This window comes from Eretmochelys imbricata, chromosome 5, assembly GCF_965152235.1.
Source record: "Eretmochelys imbricata isolate rEreImb1 chromosome 5, rEreImb1.hap1, whole genome shotgun sequence".
Lineage (NCBI taxonomy): Eukaryota > Metazoa > Chordata > Testudines > Cheloniidae > Eretmochelys > Eretmochelys imbricata.
In genome coordinates, this window is record NC_135576.1 from 69,655,153 (window position 1) to 69,681,256 (window position 26,104).

The window sequence follows — 26,104 nt, forward strand, 5'->3', positions numbered from 1 at the left end:
TATAAATTAAAAGACACAAGCCCCACTCGGGGGGCTCACTTCTAAATGTATTAGCAGAGCAGCTTTGCTAATAAAACAGAGTGGTCTGATAAATTGTGAGTCTGAGTCAAACTTTGACAGTAGTAATAATCAGGATGGCCCATTTCCAACAGTTGACAAGAAGGTGTAACAGTCTACATAGCCAGACAATCCTGCTGTCAGGGTGCCGATGCCTGAGATGATGGGGCATCGAGGATTTCTGGCTGTGTAGACTCCCTCCTCAGGCCCTCCTCTACCAGCACTCCTAGCTATCTTCGAGATGCCACTGACTTCCTGAGGAAACTACAATCCATTGGTGATCTTCCTAAAAACACCATACTGGCCATTATGGATGTAGAAGCCCTCTACACCAACATTCCACACAAAGATGGACTACAAGCCATCAGGAACAGTATCCCCGATAATGTCACGGCAAACCTGGTGGCTGAAATTTGTGACTTTGTACCACCCACAACTATTTCACATCTGGGGGCAATGTATACCTTCAAGTCAGCAGCACTGCTATGGGTATGGGTATGCATGGCCCCACAGTATGCTAACATTTTTATGGCTGACTTAGAACAACGCTTCCTCAGCTCTCGTCTCCTTATGCCCCTACTCTGCTTGCGCTACATTGATGACATCTTCATCATCTGGACCCATGAAAAAGAAGCCCTTGAGGAATTCCACCATGATTTCAACAATTTCCATCCCACCATCAACCTCAGCCTGGATGTGTCCACACAAGAGATCCACTTCCTGGACACTACAGTGCTAATAAGCGATGGTCACATAAACACCACCCTATACCGGAAACCTACTGACCACTATACTTACCTACAAGCCTCCAGCTTTCATCCAGACCACACCACATGATCCATTGTCTACAGCCAAGCTCTACAATACAACCGCATTTGCTCCAACCCCTCAGACAGAGACAAACACCTACAAGATCTCTATCAAGCATTCTTAAAACTACAATACCCACCTGCTGAAGTGAAGAAACAGGTTGACAGAGCCAGAAGAGTACCCAGAAGTCACCTACTACAGGACAGGCCCAACAAAGAAAGTAACAGAAAGCCACTAGCAGTCATCTTCAGCCCCCAACTAAAACCTCTCCAGTGCATCATCAAGGATCTACAACCTATCCTGAAGGACGATCCCTCACTGTTACAGGTCTTGGGAGATAGGCCAGTCCTTGCTTACAGACAGCCCCCCAAGCTGAAGCAAATACTCACCAGCTACCACACAACAGAACCACTAACCCAGGAACCTACCCTTGCAAGCCCGTTGCCAACTGTGTCCACATATCTATTCAGGGGACATAGTCATAGGGCCTAATCACATCAGCCACACTATCAGAGGCTCGTTCACCTGCACATCTACCAATGTAATATATGCCATCATCTGTCAGCAATGCCCCTCTACCATGTACATTGGCCAAACCGGACAGTCTCTGTAAAAGAATAAATGGACACAAATCAGATATCAAGAATGATAACATTCAAAAACCAGTCGGAGAACACTTCAATCTCTTTGGTCACTTGATTACAGACCTAAGTCGCAATACTACAACAAAAAAACTTCAAAAACAGACTCCAATGAGAAACTGCTGAATTGGAATTAATTTGCAAACTGGATACCATTAAATTAGGCTTGAATAAAGACTGGGAGTGGATGGGTCATTACACAAACAAAAAACTATTTCCCCATGCTTATTTCCCCCCCCTACTTTTACTCACACCTTCTTGTCAACTGTTGGAAATGGGCCATCCTGATTATCACTACAAAGGATTTATTTTTCTCTCGCTGATAATAGCTCACCTTAACTGATTACTCTCAGTTTTTTCATGTTCTCTGAGAAAAAATATATATAATCTATATCTTCCTACTGTATTTTCCACTGCATGCATCCAATGAAGTGGGTTTTAGCCCATGAAAGCTTATGCTCAAATAAATTTGTTAATCTCTAAGGTGCCACAAGTTTCTTTTTGCTAATACGGACAAACATGGCTACCACTCTAAGAGAAACAAGTTTTGTTTACATTTATAGGAGATAAATGCTGTCTGCTTCTTATTTACAATGTCACCTGAAAGTGGGAACAGGCGTTCACATGGCACTTTTGTAGCCAGCATTGCAAGGTATTTACATGCCAGATATGCTAAACATTCATATGCCTCTTCATGCTTTGACCACCATTCCAGAGGACATGCTTCCATGCTGATTTTTTTTTTTTTTTTTTTTTAAAAAGCAAGCATTAATTAAATTTGTGACTGAACTTCTGGGAAGAGAATTTGTATGTCTCCTGCTCCATGGTTTTATCTGCCTCCTGCCATATATTGTTTTGTTATGGTAGTCTCGGATGACTAGGCCAGCATAAGTTTGATTTAAGAACACTTTCACTGCAGATTTGACAAAACAAAGAAGGTTCCAATAGCAGATTTCAAAAGGTAGCTATAGCATTCAACCCAAGGTTTAAGCATCTGAAGTGCCTTTCAAAATCTGAGAGGGGCGAGGCATGGAGTATGCTTTCAGAAATCTTAAAAGAGCAACACTCTGATGCAGAAACTACAGAACCCGAACCACCAAAAAGGAAAATCAACCTTCTGTTCGTGGCATCTGACTGCCTTGTTTTTGCTTCAGGAAGACAGGATATCATCCTTCTGTCCTTTGTAGAATGTTAGATAATCTCAACTTCCAGTCCTCAGTGACGATTGTTGACTTTGGATGGTCTGATGTCTCGTGGGCATGCTTGACATCCTTGTAGGTTGCGTTGGGTATGTCCTGCGCAGAATTCTCACCCTTCCACTGATCGGAGAAATTTTTTGCAGCTGCTACTCTGAGTACTTATAGCAGTTGGAGACCTCAGCATGCTTAGAATGCCTCCTGCTTCTCTTTTCCTTGCATGATCAAAATCTCCTCAGTTCCCTCCTGTTTGTTTATTCATAGCCAATTCCTTCTCTTGTGACATCTGCAGTAGCGATGTCCAAATCCAGTTGTCCAAGAACTCTTCAGCCTTTCTAATGCTACATAGTGTAAATAGCTGTCCTTAAAGACCATAGTTCTTTTTTTCCAATATGGCTATCAACTTGCACTTCATGCAGAGGAAGCCTCTCTTGTGTTTCGGCAAGAAACATAGTATATCCCTTCTGGGTCACAATAAACTTCCATTATAATGGTTTCTGAAGCACAAATGTACGTAGAAAGAGAATTCCTGAATTCCCATCTAAAAACTCCCTCGAACTGCTCTGATAGCATAATCAGGAGTTCACCTTGCACCTGGTCAGCATGGCCCCTCATTAACAGGGAGAGATTAATACTCAGACTTCCAACATCCCGTCTGATGTGAGACAAAAATTCCATTCACACAGCATGTCCAGAGTTGCAACAAATAGACCAAAATCTCTGCATACCTAGGTTCTTCCTTCCAAGCACAGGATCTGTATCTTCTTAGAAACTCCCGTGATAACCTGCTTCTGTTTGCCCAAAAATAAGATTAGTATTTAAAGCAAAAGTTCAAAAATAAACATTTAAACAATGGAAATTCACATGTAGGATAACGCAAACAATCTTAATTCTTTCCCTTTTGCTCTGTGTGGGCTGTTTAACCATAACCCTTAATCCTTCCTGCTTCAGCTAGATGCTTCTATGCTTGAACGTTTTTTTACTTTGCAAGCTCCAGACTTGCAGCAGGTTGGGCAAAAGAGCATTGTATTTCCAGCCCTTTGCAACTCCAGTTCACTGTCTCTGCTTGGTGAGTTCAGCTGCTTTCACGGCCTCTGTTGTCATTTAGGCCTTCATCAGTTCCATGTTAAAAGTCCCTGTGAGATTTTCCAGAGGGTATTCAGTCTGATAGCATATTGCACCCTTGTCACCTTCTTTGCAAGTCTACCGATACAACCTTGCCAGTGTGGTTAAATGTGGTTCACAAATCAAGTACTCATTATCTCCTGATAGGATTGAGATTCTCTACTGTGGTGGGCTCAACTAGAGAGTGTGTTTTGAAAAGATGGGTGCCTTTCTTCTTGTCTACTTCTCAGATAAGGACAGGCACAGATGTGTTCAGGAACACATCTGTGAGCCCCCACCATTTGTGGTCTTCAGTTACCTCAGGAGTCTAGACTTTGTATAAATTTGTTAGAGCTAGGGCCAGCAGGCTGCTCTTATTTTTTTTTTTTCTCCATAGATCATATGACATCTAGTGCAGTTTGTCAGACAGCATGGTTAAAATATATTGCTTGAACACATGTCGTGCTTGGCCATCTCTCCAGGAATGAGGCTTCTGAAATGAAGTGTCTTGTTTGCTTTCTGCAGCTTCCTGCAGAACAACAACCTGCCCACCTCTCAACATACCATTGTTGATGATCTGAATTGGAAGATTGTGGATCAGCTTGAGTGATGGCTCAAACCCAATGTGTTTGTTCTGATATTTGGAATGGGGCTCCTTCGGATACAAACTTTTTTGATATGAATCAGAGCAGCTGGTATTTGGGGTCCTGCCTGAGAGTGGGTAAGGACCCTTGGTGCATACCAATACCTTTCTTTTATGTTAAGGCATGTTGGGTTCCTTTTATGTCTTTCCTCAATTTCCTCTTTCCACCAGAATATTGAAGAAAATTGGGCAAGATTAAGCCCGAGTGAGCTCAGACACACTTGCTTGACCACTGCAGGCTGTTTATAAGAGCTGCTGGCTCTGTCCAGAGAATAGCCATTCGTTTTCCCCTTTAAGTCAGCTCCCCTGACCCAGTAGTCTGGCAGAGTCATGTGTCTGCATCTCAAGTCACTTATTCTAACAACATGGTTATTGGATTCCTATGCAAAATGTCCTGGTCTTGTGAGGAAACCAAGATAGTTCTATTGTAGTGCAGAAGGGCTTTCATTAAGTGTTGTGCTGATCAAATGCAATTATTAAGTAATTTGTTCAAAGCTGAGCTCTTGACTTGATTTCCTATTTGGTTCCAGTTAGCATTAACAGAAGGAGAAAGTAAAAGATATGACTACTACTATCATAATATCTGAGTGTGTCACAATTTTTAAGTAATTTAATGTATTTATTTTCGAAACACTCTGAGGTAGCTATCCCCCATTTTACAGATAAGGAATTGAACAGAACAGAGACTAAGTGACTTACCAAGGTCACACAGGAAATATGTGATAGAGTAAGGCAGTGTTTCCCAAACTTGGGATGCCGCTTGTTCAGGGAAAGCCCCTGGCGGGCCGGGCCAGTTTGTTTACCTGCGTGTCTGCAGGCTTCGCCGGTCGCAGCTCCCACTGGCTATGGTTCGCTGCCGCAGGCCAATGGGGGCTGCAGGAAGTGGCGCGGGCCAAGGGACATACCGACCTCCGCTTCCCGCAGCCCCGTTGGCCTGGAGCGGCTAACCACGGCCAGTGGGAGCCGCGATTGGCCGAACCTGCGGACGTGGCAGGTAAACAAACTGGCCCGGCCCGCCAGGGGCTTTCCCTGAACAAGCAGCATCCCAAGTTTGGGAAACATCGGAGTAAGGAATTGAACCTGCATCTCTCAAGTCCTAGGCTAAGACCCTGCCTGCTGGACCATCCTTCTATTCTACTGTCCCTGGCAATTGTAGAGATTTATTAAGCGCTATTTTTGCCTGTCATTGCTGTGAAGGACAGACAGAGTTCTGGTGAAATAGTATTTAATGGATCTTAAGACTTTCTTCCTCCTACTCATTAAAATTGGTGTCCGTTACCTTTGACAGGAGGGTCTTAGAGATGCAGTCACAGACAGCCTCATGAATCTTAAACCATATTTCATAAAGAGAAGGTGGTACTTGCCCCTCACACCACTATCTGACAAAAGTGATATTTGACTTTCATCTGAATAAGCTAATATCACAGCCTGTCTTTTTCCCCTTTCCCATAACCCCATACTGTCCTGGAGAGGCAAAAGTACTTGCCTTTTATGTCAGAACAACTTTGGCTTTCTAAGTGGCCTTGTACTAAGTAATAGCTAATCAGACTATTTTGTGGCCTTTATAGAAAAATGTAATGGTCAAGCTATCTTGGCTCAATCTGTGTAAGTGGAGAAGACTCCGCATCTAGTCCTGTTATGAACTAACTTGATCCTTTTGACCCTATTGATGCCAGCATGGATTCACCAAGGGAAGGTCATGCCTGACTAATCTAATCACCTTTTATGATGAGATTACTGGTTCTGTGGATGAAGGGAAAGCAGTGGATGTATTGTTTCTTGACTTTAGCAAAGCTTTTGACACGGTCTCCCACAGTATTCTTGTCAGCAAGTTAAGGAAGTATGGGCTGGATGAATGCACTATAAGGTGGGTAGAAAGCTGGCTAGATTGTCGGGCTCAACGGGTAGTGATCAATGGCTCCATGTCTAGTTGGCAGCCGGTATCAAGCGGAGTGCCCCAAGGGTCGGTCCTGGGGCCGGTTTTGTTCAATATCTTCATTAATGATCTGGAGGATGGTGTGGATTGCACTCTCAGCAAATTTGCGGATGATACTAAACTGGGAGGAGTGGTAGATACGCTGGAGGGGAGGGATAGGATACAGAAGGACCTAGACAAATTGGAGGATTGGGCCAAAAGAAATCTGATGAGGTTCAATAAGGATAAGTGCAGGGTCCTGCACTTAGGATGGAAGAATCCAATGCACCGCTACAGACTAGGGACCGAATGGCTAGGCAGCAGTTCTGCGGAAAAGGACCTAGGGGTGACAGTGGACGAGAAGCTGGATATGAGTCAGCAGTGTGCCCTTGTTGCCAAGAAGGCCAATGGCATTTTGGGATGTATAAGTAGGGGCATAGCGAGCAGATCGAGGGACGTGATCGTTCCCCTCTATTCGACATTGGTGAGGCCTCATCTGGAGTACTGTGTCCAGTTTTGGGCCCCACACTACAAGAAGGATGTGGATAAATTGGAGAGAGTCCAGCGAAGGGCAACAAAAATGATTAGGGGTCTAGAACACATGACTTATGAGGAGAGGCTGAGGGAGCTGGGATTGTTTAGCCTGCAGAAGAGAAGAATGAGGGGGGATTTGATAGCTGCTTTCAACTACCTGAAAGGGGGTTCCAAAGAGGATGGCTCTAGACTGTTCTCAATGGTAGCAGATGACAGAACGAGGAGTAATGGTCTCAAGTTGCAGTGGGGGAGGTTTAGATTGGATATTAGGAAAAACTTTTTCACTAAGAGGGTGGTGAAACACTGGAATGCGTTACCTAGGGAGGTGGTAGAATCTCCTTCCTTAGAGGTTTTTAAGGTCAGGCTTGACAAAGCCCTGGCTGGGATGATTTAACTGGGAATTGGTCCTGCTTCAAGCAGGGGGTTGGACTAGATGACCTTCAGGGGTCTCTTCCAACCCTGATATTCTATGATTCTATGATTCTGTGCCTGAATGCCTTAGGGCTTATTTATCTAAAGGGATGACAGACTTAAAAGAATGTAGTTGCTGTGTACCCTTAACTGAAATCTTTAGGGTTCTGTGTGGCATTTGAGTCATATCTACTTTAATTGTATCTTCTTGACAATGCATGAAGGGCAGATAGGAGTTTTGGGAAGACAGTGATTCAGTTTGAGTTATTGGAGGTCCTCAGATCACCTTCTCAAGGAGGTCATTGCTACCTTGGGGCTTTGTGGGGGCAACTCCATGTAGAAGGAACAAGTGGTTACTTACCTGTGGTGACTCTTGTTCTCAAACTGTATTGCCACCTGAAGCCACACTTACTGTCTCCGCTTCTTATTTAGGGGCTCATCTAAGAGAAGGGCTTCTGCTTGTAGAGAGCATGGAAGATCTCTTAGGTGGTATGTGGTATTTATGCTTGTGCCTGCCTGGCTTTAGGCAAGTGACTCCTGCAGTGTATGCCTGGATGCAAACCAGTTGTAAAATAAGTTACTATAGATAAGTGAGCTTTTGTTTTAGATTAGGTCAGGTTGTATTTGTTTTTGTGAGAAGGGACTGAATGATCAGTATAAATGTTGTAAGCCTTAGATGTGAGGCTACGTGGTCTTTGCTTTATGCTGAGGAATGTTCAGTCTCTGAGTGCTTATGTGGTCCTCAACAGTATATTGAGTGCCTCACAATCAGTGAATTTTATTCACACAATACCCTTGTGAAATAGAAGCCACCTGTGTGCATCAGCACCAAGGTACATTGGACCTTCGTGTCTTGGACCTTCCCTCAGTAGCTTTTAGGGTGTTAGTTCATTTACAATACAGAGTGTCCGCAGCAACAATTACTAGTTGAATTGCATCTCTAGTATCAGTATTGTGAAGTTTCAGGAAAGGTGAGTCCAGTGCAGACAAAGCTTTGTGGCAGTCTAAACCAAGCCACTCGACTGGTCTCTATACTCTTGCTGTTGTCCATAAATTACATAATATGCTGTAATATATAAAATGAGAAATTAGCTGTGATAAGCACAAACTGAGCTATCTTTAATTTGTTTTGTCTTACTTAAAACAAAAGAATAAACCTTTTGAGTGATCGCGATCTTACTGTCAACAGATCTCTACAGATGAAAGCCTGGCCCCATGTAGGTGTCAACTTATGAAATTGTGTGCTATCTCTGATTCATTAGTGACAAGTCAGTTTTCTCTAAATTGATACCCTCTTTCCATGACTGTTGCTGTTTAGTCAGATAAATTCTCACTGTGCTATGTAAACATTCATTCTATAACCTTTTTCTGAGGTGGGATATGACTCGGATCAGAAAATATAACTGCAACATTCCATTGTGGTTTATTTCTCTAATTTTGGGTGTGTAAAGAAAGTTAAATCTGTGAGCTAGAAAAAGAAAATTGACTTGATGTGCCCTTAGACACATGAGCATATTGCTATAAAGAGGGTTTAAAGTAGTTTGATCTCTATAAATTAGTGTTAGTGCCAAAACCTGAGATCCTTGCTCGGTTTTTGTTCATTACATTTTCGGTTGCCTAAGGATAAGATTACCTGGTGACTGCCTATGCTTTAATGGCATTTTGCGTAACCCAAGGACCTGGAGACTTGGCCAAAAGTTAACAGAAGGTTAATCTTTTGTATATGATTTTTGAATCATCCTTTTAATATTCTGTTAACTGTTTTGGTACTCTGGCAACAATATAAAACCATTTGAGATTTTACAGATAATGATGCTTTCACAGAGTGCATTACTGATATAGACCTGATTAACTACATAAAATTTTAAAAAACTTTGATTTCATTGCGAAGTATGGGGATCCAGCTGAGCTCTCTTTGGAAATGGAAATAACTTATTTTTTTCAGAATTTGAAACCATAAAGTTATATGTTCAGACAATGTGATATTTGCTCTTCCTAGATCTTTTTCCTTCAGTAATATGGAGCATATAAAGTTAATTTCTAACAAAATAAGTGGGTAACAGCTTTGTGTTTTTGAAATTGGTTAGAGAGTAAAAATGTAGAAACATGGTTCTCCAAACTCTAACTAGCAAAGTCAAATGTAATTCCTGAAGTATGACTTCAACACAAGATTTTCTCCATATAAAATTGTCCATTAGTGTCTGAATTCTGCAGGCATCTCATTTTGGAGAGCTTCATTTACTGAGACCTCTGTTATCTGAATAAACTTCATATCTCTTGTTTGACTTGAACAAGTATTTTATTAAGGAAGAGAGCACCTACGGAAGCAGCCTTAAACATATCAGCCAACAAAGATGTTTCCTATAGTTTTGACTAGACTTTGGCTGTTTGTTCCATCCCACTTGTGTCTGCTGTCTTTGTAGTCTCTTTATCTCAGCTTCACATCACACCTGCCCTCAGACCTTCCTCTTCTCTCTCTTCTCACTTGTTTTGTCCCCTCACCTTCTCTGTTCTCTTGACTTTCCATTTCATTAATCCCTTCCTAATAGTGCACCCTCCCGCCAGAAAAAAATTGTGCAACTAGATATCTCATATGCCACCATCACGCTGGTCGATTTGCTTGTATTTATATATCCCTTTCCCCTACTCTTTGTCTTTGCAGTTTAGATTGTAAGTTCTTGGAGCAGGGACTGTCTATTGCTGTGTATATGAACAGTGCTCAATACAATTAACCCTTGATCTTGGTTGGTCCCCAGTCATTATCATACTAAGCATGAATTGTGCTGCTGTAAGTTAGATTGGTCTTCAGTTACCCATTAAAAATATATATTTTTTTAAGAGCAACAGCCAGCATTTAATGCTGGATTTTAATGAACACAGCAGTGTTTTTTTCAGTAATGGAATTGTGCACTATATCCGTTTTATGAATTCATGCTGTACATTCCTTTTACTCTTTTTAGATGTTGGATGTCTATGACATTCTTCCTTTCGATAATCCAGATGGTGGAGTTTGGAAACAAGGATTTGATATCACGTACAATGAAAATGAATGGGATGATGAACCTCTTCAAGTGTTTGTTGTGCCTCACTCACATAATGATCCAGGTAATACACTGCCATATGGATTTGAAATCTGAGTATTTAGCAACTTGAGTTAAGATATATAGGACTGCAGCCTTCTTTTGGTGTTAGGGTTTGGGCTTTCCTGAATCATGCTGCCTAGTGTATTAGGTGTCGATTCACCAAAGCATTTGAGCACGTTTTAGTTTAGCCCATTGACTTCACTGGAACAACTCATGTGATTAATTATTAGCTGGATCAGAGCCTTAATGGTGGCATTTTGCATTGGAGCGTAGTATGGAATTTCTAGATGCTCACCACTGTTAAGTCAAATGGAACTACACATTACTGCATTAAATAAGTTCATTTTAATAAGATTTTTTTACCAGCATGTAGAAGAAGAAAAATGTCAACTTTGATCGTTGTTTAACTATTTTTAGTGCAAGCTACCAGTAATGATTAATAGGCTTGTATCTTTGGAAGATGTGATACTGGGGAATCTAAATTTCTGTGGTTTTCGTCTTCATTGCTCATACTTAAAGTGGTTAGCAAATGTAATCTCCCTTATCCCCCCAAGATGAGTTAGTTTCTAATGACTATGTGAGGTTAAAAGTGCCACAGACCTATAAAGTTTATATAACAGAGCAATGAGTGCAAAAGGCAACCCGTTTGATACATAAAACTAAAATTCAGGTAAATTGCCTGCCACAATTCAGATTTCTCTTCAGCAAATCTACATTCCGTGTACCTGAGTGGGGAGAGGGGAAGAAGTAGCTTAAAGTCAGATACCTAGTGTTCCTCTGAGGGAGAAAGGGATTATGTGGCCATCTTTAGATGACCTAGGACTGAGGGAACAAAGGTCTGTTTTCAAGAACACTGTTTCTTGGTGAATTGGGAGGGAACCCAGCTCCAGTCCTCAGTGTCTGCAACATCTAGGGATGGTTTTAGTGTAGAATCCCCACCATCTGCCACTACCATTTTAAACATTGTATCAACTAAGCATACTAGGCAGGTGGTTCTCAAACAGGTGTACGTGTATCCCTGGGGGTACACAGAGGTCTTCCAGGGAGTACATCAATTCATCTAGTTATTTGCCTAGTTTTACATCAGACTACATAAAAATCACTAGGGAAGTCAGTACAAACTAAAATTTCATATAGACAATGACTTGTTTATACTGCTCTATATACTCCTTACTGAAATACACTATTATATTGAAAATGATTTATTTTATAATGATATGGCAACAATGAGAAAATAAGCAGTTTTTCAGTAATAGTGTGCTGTGACACTTTTCTGTATTTTTGTCTGATTTAGTAAGCAAGTAGTTTTTAAGTGAGGTGAAACTTGGGGGTACGCAAGACAAAATCAGACTCCTAAAAGGGGTATGTAGTCCTGAAAGGTTGAGAGCCACTGTACTAGACATTGTGGTGCTTAAAACATAACAGTTGGCAGGCAGGCTGTGTATGCTATACACTCTCGTGATGCTGCTAATAGTGATGGGGCTGAACCAGTGTTAGCAACTGTGGCATTTTTTGAAAAGCATTTGTAGTGTGGAAAGGGGCAAGCTGAGGCTTTGTCTACATGGAATATTTTTATACTGGTATAAACTAAGATGTGAATTTAAACGAATATAGTTCTACCGGTGTAACCCCCTGTGTGAATAGTTATTCTGGAATAAGAGTTTTTCAGTTTTGCTTAAGTTGCTTTGGAAGGGGTGTAAACTAATGTTTTAAAAAAATAAGTGGTGGGGAGGGAACAAAAAGCTACTCTTAATCCAGAATGTGCCCATACAGGGAGTCTATACCAGTATAACTGTAACACTTTCCCATGTAGACAAATCATGAAAAGGTTAGCCCTACTCATTGGTTTGTAAACACACACAAGACTTCAGTTGATGAGAGGGGAGGAGAATCTACTTAGCACTAATTATAACAATTTGAATCTTACAATTTAAATAATTAAGTCTTTCCTGCTATGATTCTTTCCAAGTATAATTTCATTGATGAATTCTTTCTAAATAGCTTTTTAATATTTGTAGTACTATGGATCAGACTGAAATATATATCAGCAGTCTACAGCATGACACATTTTGAAATTATCAGACATCAAGAAATAGCAGAAAATAAATCTTTTTATTTGGCATTGCATAATACATTTTTGATAGAAGTGTCCCAAAAACAAACACTAAGCACACTGTATGTGATATAAATGATCCAATATAACATATTATGAGCAGCCCCTTCTTGTCTGTCTTTTTGCTCAGTACCCCATTGTACTTTATTAAACTTTCCCAGATATACTAAAGTAAAGAGTAGCCTGCATTACATTAAAGCACACCTGTAATATGCATCAGTAGGGTCTATGTGGACCAATTAATGCTCAGCAAGTTAGTGTGCTTTAGAAATCATGCCCCATGTAGCGAGTACTGATGCACCACGTAGAAAAGCCCTAAGAGGACAGGCAAAATGTAACACTTTCCCATGGTAGGATTTGGTAGGATTTTTTTCAAAAATTGTCAGACATAAATAACTCATTCCTTTTATAGTCTGTTTAAATAACACAATGATATATACAGGAATAAAAATTAATTACAGTTTAAAGATTACAAGAAATGGAAATGATTTTAAAACTTAACTGCCCTATTTACATTTCTTAACCAATTGCTGTTCTGACTATTTCTAGAATTAAGTTTTGAAAAAGGTACAATATTCAAAAGCTAATAAAAAGGAACTGATGTTTCTGGTCAGAAACCTCTGTCCTTCTTTGCTACTAATGAATATTTCTGGAGCTGCCTGTTTGAGCCGTATGCTTGATGGCTCCTTGCCAGTACTTGGTTTCTGAGTTTTTAAAATATCTTTCTGTATTTTTTGAAGTTAAATAAAGGTGTTTCATTTCCTTGATCATCAAATGCATACCTAAAAGGACTTTTTTGAAAAGAAGGTGTTCAGTACACACATTTTGAGTTATCACATTCTTGGGGAAATGATTTAACTTAATCTTTCACCTACATGCAGTTAATTAGCCACAGTTCTGAAAAAAATTAGTTCAACTTTTAGTTAAATTCTAAAACAGATTTCCTCTCTGCCTCTTCAAGTTCTGGGCTCTGTTGCCCATAAATGAGCTGTGTTAGACCTTCTTATGGGGAGCATGATCTAGATAATTAAGAGATCCCTAGCTTTGGTACATTAACAAGTCTCACAAGACTATCTAACTATTCTTAGATTCTAGACATAGATTAATCAAGAATCAGTTGATTTCTGCCCTTTTTGAAAACAAAGCTAATATTATATATTTTAAAGAAAAACCGACAAAACAATAAAACTCACAACAAAACCCAAATGAAATGCTAGGAATTAAACAAAGTTAAGTTATTTGTGTGGGGGCTGGTAACTTAACAGTAGATGTCCTGACTCAGTAATGTTTTATTTTGTTTTAAAAGACAATAATATATTTTCATCCTTAACTTTGTCTTAATAAAGTTTTAGTCTGGAAAAGCCTTATTGCTTTGAGTATGTGTCAGTGTGGATCCCAATGTGCTGCACATTCATGTAAGATCAGAATCTTTTGAATAATTGTCTGTTGGCACTGCCTCATGCTCCAGTGTGAAGGCATAAAGGGTAGAGCAGCCGTGACCCTCCCTTGGTTTTTTCTTACCACCCATGGCAACGATGTGAAACTTAGTGAATATCTGACCTGAAAGACTTCATTTCAGTTTTTCAACTCGTCTGTGTGAAACAAACTTCATCTTCACACTTCTCTTTTCCTCAGTTTTCTTTTCTTTGTAAGGTCCTATCAGCTATCGCTTTGTGCATCCCTGTGTACAATGGTGGAAGATGCTGCATGCCAGTGGCCACGCCTCTTGGCAGACTCTAAATCACAGAATATTAGGGTTGGAAGAGACCTCTGGAGGTCATCTAGTCCAATCCCTTGCTCAAAGCAGGACCAACACCAACTAAATCAATCAAATCATTAGGAGTCAAACAATGCCTGTCTTGTGACGGACTGAATCCCATCAAAGATGGACGTAATTGATACCTCTTCTGCCTACAAGAGTGCCACATGCCTGATAGGTGCTCTATGTAAAAGTCCTTCTTCTCAAGGACCTGCAGAACCAAGGATGCTTGGCTCATGTTTCTGCTAGAGCAGTTCATGTGGGTCACTTCAGACACTGAAGTGATAACTACCAGAGTGAGTCTGGAAAAGACAGCATTGGCTAGCACTCCCTCGAGCACACTCCAGACCCCCGGGATTGGGCAATGAAAGGAAGGCTAAGAGGATGCTGATGAAGCTGGCACTAGCAACTTTGACACTGAAATCTTTGGCATTAATGAAATCCTTTGGCACTAACAGCCTGAAGCCAGCACCCCAAGCAATAAAGCCAGCATCTATTACAAGAGCAGGGTGAAATTTTTCAGACAAATAATTTATTTGCCAAAAAGGTAAATAAATGCCTGAAACTGTTGATGGATTTGAGACACATTTGCCAAATAGTTTTGGTTAAAATAAATATAAATATAAATGTATATTATATATATTTTACTTAGGTGATGGTGGTCATCTACAAATTTTATAAGCATGCTCTCCACCCTATTATCCAAGTCATAAATGAAAATATTGAATTGTACTGAGCCCATGACTGTGTCTTGTGGGACTGCAGTAGATACACCTTCCCAGTTAGAAGCAGACTATTGATAACTACTCTTTGAGTACAGACTTGCAACCAGTTTTGCACTCACCTTATAGTAATTTCAGATCGATCACATTTCCCTAGTTTGTTTATGTGAATGTCATGTGCGATTGTCAAAAGCCTTATTAAAATCAAGATATATCCTGTCTACTGCTTCCTCCTCCAGCAAACTACTAGGGCCAGTTTCCTTTCCTAAGTCACACTCGGCTCCGGGAGAAGAAGCAGTTGCGCACACTTGATTTTTCCAGGGCCTTGTTTTATTACTTCAACAGAACCCAACTATTCAAGGTGGCTCCATGGTTGTTTCTTGCTATACTGACTAATCTAAAGGTCAGGCCATCTCATTTGACCATCAAAATAACAATATTTGAGGCTCTAGGTAATTACACCTCTTGCCTGTGTCAGCTATAACTGTGACCACCATAAACGCTGCATAACAAGTATCTTTAATAATTCTCATCAACATAGCATTTGAGTCTAGCAGTGGTTATAAACTTTTGTCTAGACTGCAAAAATGCTCACTGCTGACTATTAGTGTCAACAATAGGTGCATTTTAAATTGTGTGTGTGTCTGTGTAATGAAAACTTGGGCCTGTAACTTTCTGGCAGAGTTCAGGATTTAAAGAGTTGGAAGAGATTACATCAAAAAAATTCAGAACAAAGGTTTCCCTCAGGTGCCATTATTGATACTTAGAACTGTCCAAGAGTACTGAACAATTGAGGCAGTTTTCTGGCTTTTCAATATCTGGGACCTATTGTCTAGAAAAGAGTTTCTTTGGACTGCTCCATAGGGAATGAAGCACTGAGTCATTAACAGGCCATCTATCAGCCATATGTCCTTTTTATCTTAGCCCAGGCTTTTCACTTGACTAAATGTCCTACTGCTCATTTCTCACACTCTAAAATTTCAGTTTGTGCAATAAATCCTAGGCTATGTCTTCACTGCAAAAAAGATGTGGTTTCTTTTTCCCAGTGGGATAGGTAAATGTCGGTTAGCTATTGCTTTGTAAAATCCTAGGGGGGACAGGACACACTAATTTTACCACGGGGTTGCTGAAAGAGGACAACACTATGGCACCCCAACTATGTTTTGTCTCCACTAGGATTTTATAGTGCAATAGCGAACCTGGTTTAGTTATCTTGCTGAAAATCCACCCTTTTTTAGCAGTGAAAACCAGCTCTAGTATGGTAACTATTACTAACAAATCAGATACTATGAGCTAGTGCCACACTCTCTGAGTTTATATTAACTTTTCATGCAGTACTGTAAACTAATTTGCCTCTTGGTGACTAGATGAGCCTTACACTATTATAAGAATAATAAAAATTCTTAGTTCTTATAGTGTGTTTATATCTGTAGGTCTCAGAACTTTCCAACATTATGGATTGCAGGTCACAGAGGGTTTATAGGGTTTTGTGGAAGTTCATGCAAAAAAGTAAGATGGAGGGGAAAATGCATATAGCCCCCTAATAGTGTTTCACTATAAGGGCACCAAATTATTGTATTTTGAGAACCCCTGCTAGTAGTTCAGTAAAGGATATGAGTGTGTGCAGCAGGTTGCTACAACTTCTGCTAATAACAGTATTATTTATTGGGGTAATGCGTCAGGGACTAGATCTCATTGTGCTAAGCTCTGTGTAAGCACACTGCAAAAAAATGCTACATGCCCCACAAGATCTGCCTTATACAAGAGAACATGCCCTATTCAAATGTTTATTATGTACAACACAAAGCATATAGATTGTGGCAAAATGTGTCCCTGAATTAGAACATCAGATATGCCTGCTGTAAACTTTAAGAGGCCTGAGGGCACCACTGAGCCTTATATGAACACATTGCATCTGCTCGTTTTTGCTGCAGCTCATTGATTTGGAAAGAGATCCTTTTGTAGAAAAGGACAGTGTCAGCTTGCTCCAACAGTGGCTGAAAGAGAAAATGGGAAAGTGTGGGGAAAGCATTTTCATATTGTTAAAATATAGGGCATCCTAAAGTGCTGCATGCCAAAAGTATGAAGCCTTCAGCGTTATTTCAGCATCTAGAAACTGGACATCTATCAGTGAAAGGTAAACCTGAAGACGTTTTTCAGTGAAAACTTAAACCTCCAAAACTTGTCAAGATTTGGTTACTCAAACTCCCAATGTCAACATGATCTTTTTCAGATGTCTTATTTTGCACAATGTACATACAGGACATGTACCACAGAATAGTCCTATTCTTCCCTGCATAATAGATATGGCTTCAAAGGTTCTAAAGGTGTTCAAGAGCAATCAGTGTCTGTTGCTGTGCATTCATGACACTTTTGAATTGATCTGTGATTATGTGGGTTTCTGTAACTGTCAACTATTTTTTATGCTGAAATTAGATTATGCATGAAGTAAAGTACTATCTTGACTCATTTAATTAAGAGCAGGAGAGCAGGTTTTCATGAATGGTTAGTGATTGCCTTTTGCTTATGTCTTCAGTAATTGATCTTGGTGGTATACTTAACTTATCTTCCTGACGTCTTTGGGCACATAAACTGAAGACTTCATTCTAAAGGTGGAGTATGAATGCTCAACCATACACAACAAGGTCAAAGTATTAATTCAGAATGATTGGAAATTGGTAGGCTTGAGTGCATAAAGGAAACTAGGAGCCATTTCATCATGCTTCAGACTCTGAGAGAACTGAGGAGCCGGATCGGAAACATCACAAAATTATATCTGCATTTGAGTGACCTTCAAATTCTAGCTGTCATACTTCCTACCCTCTCCCCCAGTAATTCACAGAGAGGGAAAGAGGTGGGTCATAAATCCCTGTATGCAGCATGCAGTTGACTTGACAACACTAGCTGGGCCATTACAAAACGTAGATTTGTCCAGTGGCAAGATCCTGCAACTGACTTTCTTTGCTGGAACTAGTAGAAATAGTGTGTGGCTAAAGAAGTTATACTCAGTTTTACTTGCAGAAGTCTTAAATTCTCATCCTAGTTTCTCTCTCCTGAGTTTATTTTGTCCATGCGTGTAATGGTAAATGAGTGCTGATGAGACTTTTAGGTCACACGTTATATAGTCCTTATCCACCACATATTTTATAGGAAAATTAGTTAAGAAAAGCTGATTTGTTTAAAAAATTGTCATAATTTCTTTAAATTCCTCTACCTATAAACCTGACTTTGTTAGCACTATGAATCTAAATGTATAGACTTCTGAGAGAGAGATAAATAATTCATTACATTTGTATCTGTTTACTTTACGTTTCATATGTACAGACTTTCCAGGACTAGAAACAAATGCTGGGGATCTGGTGGAAAGCTGAGAATCTCCTCTTTTCAGTGGTATAAACCGTGCATTTTTAGTCTTGAAGGATCGTGAAATAGCAGACCTTCAACCTGTGAATCCCCTAGAACTTGAATGTTGCCTGTCTTAGGGAAGTGCCATGAGAGTGAAAGTTCAATATGATGGGGAAAGGAAACTATGGAATTTTAGTAGTCCTAAAGAAGATGGTTTAGTGGGGGAGAATGTGGTAGAGGCATTTGAAAATGTGCAGTAAATGCAAGTTATCACATGAATCTTCAAATTATTGTGTGGCTATTACCTTCAGACTATGTGTGTTTAACATCTATTTAATTTCTTTTAAAAGGCTCCAACTTTATTTAAAAAAAAAAAGGGGGGTCCTAAGGATTTAGGAGTCTGACTTTGGGCATCCGTTTTTGAAGGTCTTGGCCATAGTCTCCATATTTAATGTTAAAGCTAGGTTCTATTTTAAGGCTTATTTTTTAACCCTCTTATAACTTTGGTTAGTGAAATTGGATTGCTCTGAAAGTGGGGGATATGTTTTCTGCAGAGTTTGAGAATAGGTCAAACTGTGTTTGAGTTACAGGCCTTGGAATGTCTTGATATGCAATCCTGTAACAAGACTCTTAACTAGTTACATAGGGTACAAAACACTGTAGTATAATGATTCTGATTGTTGTAAAAATATTCTTCAGTAACAGTAGTACTATCCTGTATAAAAAACAGGCCTTGTGTCTGGAAACTGAAGAAGATAAGGTTCTGTCATTTTCATATCTTTAGTATTGCTCCATTTTAACATTATTAGAAATTTGGGGGTCAGGTCCTCTGGTACATTGGCTTTGTGCTGCTCTTTTACAAAACTGTCCTAATTCCAAGTTAACTAGCCCTAAGTGAATTCTACTAATTAGGAGGAACATGGGCTCCCTGTGTTGCCCCTTCTCCCTCTGACTGGAACATGGGGCATGGCTGGGGAAAAAGGTGTGGTCAGGGATCCCTTTCCTCCATCTAATCACTAGTTGTCATAATGGTAGTTTTCTGGTGGTGGCAACTGGTGGCAATTAGAGCAGTCCTCAGATGCTTTAATTTGGGCCTGGGGACTGGCTCAATGCTGACCTGCCCCAGGACTGGAGGAGTGCAAAGATTGCTTTAAGTCACCTTTCTCCATCTCCCTTTCACCTCCTGGGTAAACCTGAAGAGAGAGTGATTATCAGTAATTTGTCAGTAATCAACCAATTAGATAACCAGTAATGGTTAATATTGTTAAATGTGATTATATGTTTAATGAGAGGAGTTCTTTTAAGTATGGATTAGTTAATAAAAACAAACCTGAGCTTTGTTTGGATTTATTGATTTAACAATTAGAAAAGGCAGCACATACAGAGAGGCATACAGTTACCAACAGCTATGGAAAATAGTCTGTTGAGTTCTGTGACAGCCTGCATCCAGTCTGCAGATGGTCTTACTTTTCCTATGATTTAGGGGCAGTTATGTCTTTGTCACTCTTCCTCTGTATCATTCTGGTCCATATCTATTCCTTCGTTTTGGTACACCATTGTTATAACAGGCTATTTCCAGGGTTCTCTGTTCCATTGCAAGTTTCCAACCATTTCAACACCTGTTGGTTAGTCACATAAGCCTTTTTTTAGACATTTATCTGTTTCATATCTTGTGGTTATTACAATACTGAGACTTCTCCTACAACAGCTTTCAACACATGCTAAGTTCCACTATCTACAGTTAGCTTCATCTTAATGGCAAAACATCCTGGGAGTCTTGCTACCAGGCAAACCTTAAAATATTATTTAGCCTATATTAAATGTCAACACATCTAATGTTCCTCAACTGGCCCCCAGGATCTTGATAATTGCAATTTCATTTTTCTCCACTAGCAGATTGACTGGCAAGTTTGTTTTCTTCTATCAATGTGTAGTAGACTGGAATCTTTTAGAGCTGCATAATCTATTGTGTATATTGGTAGTTGTGAAGAACAAAGCCCAAGATGATTATTAATGTAGAAATTAGATTAAATTCAAATGAAAAATTAGCCTTCAGTTTTTTCACAAGTTTTTTGCTTTAGTACATGAATATACCTAGGTATTCATTGACAAAGAACACTTTATTAACACAGAGTTAAGGTTGCCTGATGATATCTCGTGCCCATCCAGAGTGCCAAATTCAGCAAAACTCAAACATCTGAGAACCAGGAAAAACAGAATTAAGGCACACAGCCATGCAAACTTAACTCTGCTCTCCTGGAGCGGGCAATAGCAACTTGGAATTATCTGCATGCACTCCAGCTGCATTCACTTTGTGTAGCTGTATTGAATGGAAGGGTTGTATAGAGCTATGACTGTGTTATGAGGTGATCTCGGGGGGGAGTTCTGCTCTTCTAGGAATATATGCGCGCTTCTGTGTGACACCCCTCCACCCCCAATGTATGTGATCAAAGGAAAGAAATGCATGTGTACCTTGAGAGATTCAGTATGCCTCATTTCGGTACTGTATTATGTAGCTTGTGTCAGTATCTGGGCATAGGAGTGGTTTTGCTATGAGAATTGTCAGCACTAGGTGGGAGGTGAGTGTGCACTGTGAGTGTAATGAAGGGTAAGTGAAAGTATACTGTTAGTTGGCTTTGTGTACATGAGGATAAAGATAGTTTCCAACTTTTCAATTTCTCAAAACTGGACAGTCCAGCGGGAGCACTGGAACCTCCCCTACTCTACCTCTTTCCCCCGAGGCCCCGTCCCCGCTCACTACTCTTCCCCCTTCTCTTCTCCCCCTTCCCCATTGCCCAATCCTCTCCCATTCCCAACCTCCCCCAGGTGTGCTCCCTCTGCTTTGAAGGGGACTACTCATTTGCCACCCACGGAGCCAGGGCTGGGATCTGCATAGACTGGGCTGGGATCTGACATAGAGCCTGCCTGCCCATGAGATGCAAGTAGGAGGTGGCCTCGGTGCAGGTTGATGACCCGGTGCCTCCACTCTCCCCTGCCTGCTTTCCCTTAAGATAGGTAAAAAGTGCTGGGACCATGGTTCCTTCCCCCCCATTCCAGTGCCCCTGCACTACAGCTATGGTCAAAATTGTGTGGGCTGCTCAGCTTCCCCCAGGGATCCTTCCCTGCCCAGCTGCCAGCAAAGGGCCAGGCCCTGCTCTCTTACCTCATGGGTGGCTCCTCTGGGTCCATTGCAGCAGCTAAGCCAGCCATGCTCAGGGGCCAGGGTAGAGCAGAACTAAAAGGGCCCCCGCCTGGGGGCAGGCCAGCCCCTCCCAGTGTTCCCCGCTCCTGCCTGGCAGGTGCTGCTCTGCCCTGGGCTCTGGCTGATGCTGCTTGGCCCAGCCCTGCGAGGGATTGGGTGCTGATGCTGCCTCTACAGCTGGGGAAGCTGCTCCTCTTGCTCCGCCCTAGTTATGGCCTTGTGGTAACTGGACTTTTGGTGTCTGGTCCTTACTTCTGATGGGAGACTCTACAGGTCTCCTTAAAATCGGGCTCTCCGGTCAAAAACTGGACACCTAGCAACCCTAGGTAAAGTGATTGTAAAGTGGGGTAAAGAGGTTATAAAAACTTTGCAGATGTGGAATAGACTAAGTGTTTGAATAGAAAGCATCTGTAGGTAGTTCCTGTTCAGCACAGTGTAAAGGCAGAATGTGACTGTGTGTTATGGATATACTAGGACATGGTTCAGAAGGCAGAGTTAATGTTCTGTGGGCATGTATGTAGGCTTGCCAGTACGGTCAATTGACCAGCCAAATAATGTCAATTCACTGCCTATTTTTGACCACTGTCCAGTACTGGCAACTATTCCAGCAAGAATGCCCAAATTTAGGTGGTTTTAATTGCATCATGGTGCCATGTGTTAGCAAGCCTACCTAAATGTCTTGATCGCTCACTTTTCTATATGCTAATGACACCTTTTGGGAAAATGCTCAACTAATTGAAAGCTGAGCATCTTGATTGGCTGGAAATTTCTAGAACTAACACTGTGTATTTATATCTTTTTGTATACCAGGTCATCTATATACACAGTGGTTTACAAAGCACGTTAAACAAGTTTAAAAGACTCAGTTCCTGCCTGAAAGAGTTTACCGTCTAAACTGACCTGGACAAACACTGAAATTAACTCAGAAGGGTGTGAATGTGGAGGGTTGGAGGGGAGGGTTCACAACCATTAAGCTGCTTGAAGAGTTGGCCTCCTGTGTGCCTAGCATTAAGTGCATTTAAAAATGACCTTTTCTTTTATAATGGCAACGTGTTTTTTTTCTGTGTAATTTTCTTTCTTTTGTAACTGTTCAGTCTTGAATAATGCATTTACATGCTGACTTAACATAGCTAAAGAGTAATTAATCTTCCACTTTTAAAAACTTCATTTAATTGTTTTGCATTTTTTTGAGTTAAAATAATTGCTAAGTAACTTTGTTTTTGTAATTAGGCATAAGTACCTATCTAAGGCTAAGCCTATTTGAGACCCTAGTCTGTCTGTCTTTTTGTTGTTGTTCTAATAAATTACTGCTTTAGAATATTTGACCATTTTTAATGTTGTGTGACTGGTCAGTTGCCCAACCCTGCATATGCTAATCTGTATTTCCTGGTTTTCAGAAGTTTGGGTTTTTCTGCACTCAGCATTTTGGAAAGGGACAATATGCTACCAGGCAACCTTCATTTTGCATTAGCAAAGTTTTTTTGTCAGTGAATTTCCTAGTTGTTTTTAACAGAAAGATAAATGTGGATAGGAGTTAGTTGTCACTTAGGCAGTTGTAATGTACGTTTGCTGTTGAGACATTACTGTGAACTGATAAGAATACCTAGCTATACATAGGTTTCAGAGTAGCAGCTGTGTTAGTCTGTATTCGCAAAAAGAAAAGGAGTACTTGTGGCACTTTAGAGACTAACCAATTTATTTGAGCATAAGCTTCTGATGAAGTGAGCTGTAGCTCACGAAAGCTTATGCTCAAATAAATTGGTTAGTCTCTAAGGTGCCACAAGTACTCCTTTTCTTTTAGCTATACATAGCACTTTTCATCAATAGAGCTCAAGGCAATTTACCAAGGTACAAAACTTAGAATCATAAAAGTGTAGGACTGGAAGGGATCTTGAGAGGTTCTTCTAGTCCAGTCCGTTGCACTCAAGATGGGACTAAATATTATCAGAGTCTAGACCACCCTTGATAGGTGTTTGTCTAACTTGCTCTTAAAACCCTCCAGTGATGGAGATTCCACAACCTCCCTAGGTAATTTGGTCCAGTGCTTAACTACCCTGACAGGAAGTTTTTCCTAATGTCCAACCTAAACCTCTCCTGCTGCAATTTTAGCCCATTGCTTCTTGTCCTATCCTCAGACGTGACCAAGAAAAATTTTTCTCCCTCCTCCTTGTAACAACCTTTTATGTACTTGAATACTGTTATCATGTCCCCCCCGTCAGTCTTCCCTTCTCCAGACTAAACAAACCCGTTTTTTTCACTATTTCCTCATAGGTGATGTTTTCTAGACCACGGGTTCTCAAATTTCATTGCACTACAACCCCCTTCTGATAATAAAAATTACATGACTTCAAGAGTGGGGACTGAAGCCTGAGCCCGCCCAAGCCCCACTGACTTGGGCTGGAGGGGGGGAGGGAGAGGGACAAAGCTGAAGCCCAAGGGCTTCAGCCCCGGGCAGGGGGCCTGTAACCTGAGTCCCAACATGCAGGGCTGAAACCCTCAGGCTTCAGCCTCAGGTGGTGGGGCTTGGGCTTTGGCCCTGGGCCCCAGCAAGTCTAAGCCAACCCTGGCGACCCCATAAAAATGGGGTTGCAACCCACTTTGGGGTCCCAACCCACAGTTTGAGCACAACTGTTCTAGACCTTTAATAATTTTTGTTGCTCTCCTCTGAACTTTCTCCAGTTTTTCCACATCTTTCCTAAAACGTGACACCCTGAACTGGACACACTTCCAGTTGAGGCCATATAAGCATGGAATAGAGTGGAAGAATTACTTCTCTTGTCTTGCTTATAACATTCCTGCTAATGCATCCCAGAATGATGTTTGCTTTTTTGCAAGAGTCTTACGCTGTTGACTCATGTTTAGCTTGTGATCTACTATAACCCCCAGATCTCTTTCTGAAGTACTACTCCTTCATAGGCAATTATTTCCCATTTTGTATGTGTGCAATTGATTGCTCTTTCTGAAGTGGAGTACTTTGCATTTGTCCTTATTGAATTTCCTTCTATTTACTTTAGTCCATTTCTCCAGTTTGTCCAGATCACTTTGAATTTTAATCCTATCCCCAAAGCATTTGCAGCCCTCCCAGCTTGGTATCATCTGCAAACTTTGTGTATATTCTCTATGCCATTATCAAAATCATTTTATGAAGATATTGAACAGAAATGGACCCAGGACCGATCCTTGTGGGAACCTACTCGTTATACCCTTCCAGCTTGACTGTGAACCACTGATAACTACTCTCTGTAGAGAGAACAAATATCCAAACAGTTATGCACCTACCTTATAGTAGCTCCATCTAGGCTGTATATCCCTAATTTGTTTAGGATCATCATCCCCATTGTACAGAGGGGAAACTGAGGAACAGAGAGGAACAGAGCTAAGTGATTTAGCTAATGTCACCTACTAGGCCAATGGCAGAGCCAGAAATAGAGTCCAGGTTTTCTGAGTCCCAGTCTGTTCTCGCCCCTAAGACATATGGTTCCTGTGTGTTTTCTAAGGGCTTCTCAACCTTAGCTATAGTGGAGATGGTCTAATTTCAGGTTTAAATGTGACTCTTTAAAATCTAAAACTAGTTTAATGTGTGAGTGGCCCTGTTTCAATATTGAAACGATTTCCTCAAAAGGAAACTTATGCAGGTTTGTAAAAATCTTAAATTTGATCGTAATACCATAGAATACGAAGTGTGTACGCTTACAGAATTTGGTAATATTTGCTATGTTCTTTGGTTTGTTTTCTATTGGCCCATTGCAGAGGGTAATTTTAAAATGGCTTCTTAGGTGGTTTATTACCTTCAGTTTAGTGGGCCACTGCTAATTTTAAACATTGTCCTTGATTTCCACATTTCCTGTAGAAGTCTGGTAGGACATGAGTATGATAGCATAGACAAGACTTCATAGCTTACGTAAAATTAAAGCAAAAAAGAAAAACTGCTACTAGGAATAATGTTAATAACTTGGTTAATATTACCTTTTAAAATTTCAGACCACCAGCCATGAAATTGAAAGATGGTTGGGTGGTATGTTTTCATTTCACATTTAATAGGATGACTAAAACACAATTATAGCACCTTTGTATCTATAACCATAAGTCCCTGCTGCCTACTACATAAACATCTGCAATATTTAATTTTCCTGAAAAGAGAGGATAGCATGTGAAGACTAGATAAAGAAAATAAATTGAAGAGTGGATATTTGATTGCTCTTCTGTATAACTTGGAGGGTGATGGGGCAGGAAGGCGTGGAGATGTAGAATCAGACAGTTACTATGAAATTCTTCAGTATTGTTTCAACCTTGAACAGTGTAAACTTATTTTTAGTGCTCATGACTCACATCAGAATCAGCCCTAGGGCCGCATGTAAACTGGCGGAATGTATTTGGCAGCTCCCCTTGCCACTCCCTCTCTTTGTGATGAGGCTGATTCAAGCCCTTGAAAAATTGCAGAACTGTCTCAAGGAACACACTTTCAATTCATGATAAAATACAAATTTTCTAATTCACATACTTACTTGAGGGACACAGGTGTTAACAATTGCTGTCTTACACCAGAGTCTTGATTTAAGCATTTAAAAA

General features: G+C 40.6%; 1 protein-coding gene across 1 annotated transcript in view; it reads left to right on the forward strand.

Moving 5' to 3' along the window:
• The window catches only part of MAN2A1 (mannosidase alpha class 2A member 1), a 210,686-nt gene that overhangs the window by 27,088 nt on the left and 157,494 nt on the right, over positions 1–26,104 (forward strand). Inside the window, exon 3 of the mRNA XM_077817304.1 lies at positions 10,272–10,416. Within this exon, the coding sequence (XP_077673430.1) occupies positions 10,272–10,416 (145 nt within the window). The remainder of the gene's footprint in view (positions 1–10,271; positions 10,417–26,104) is intronic.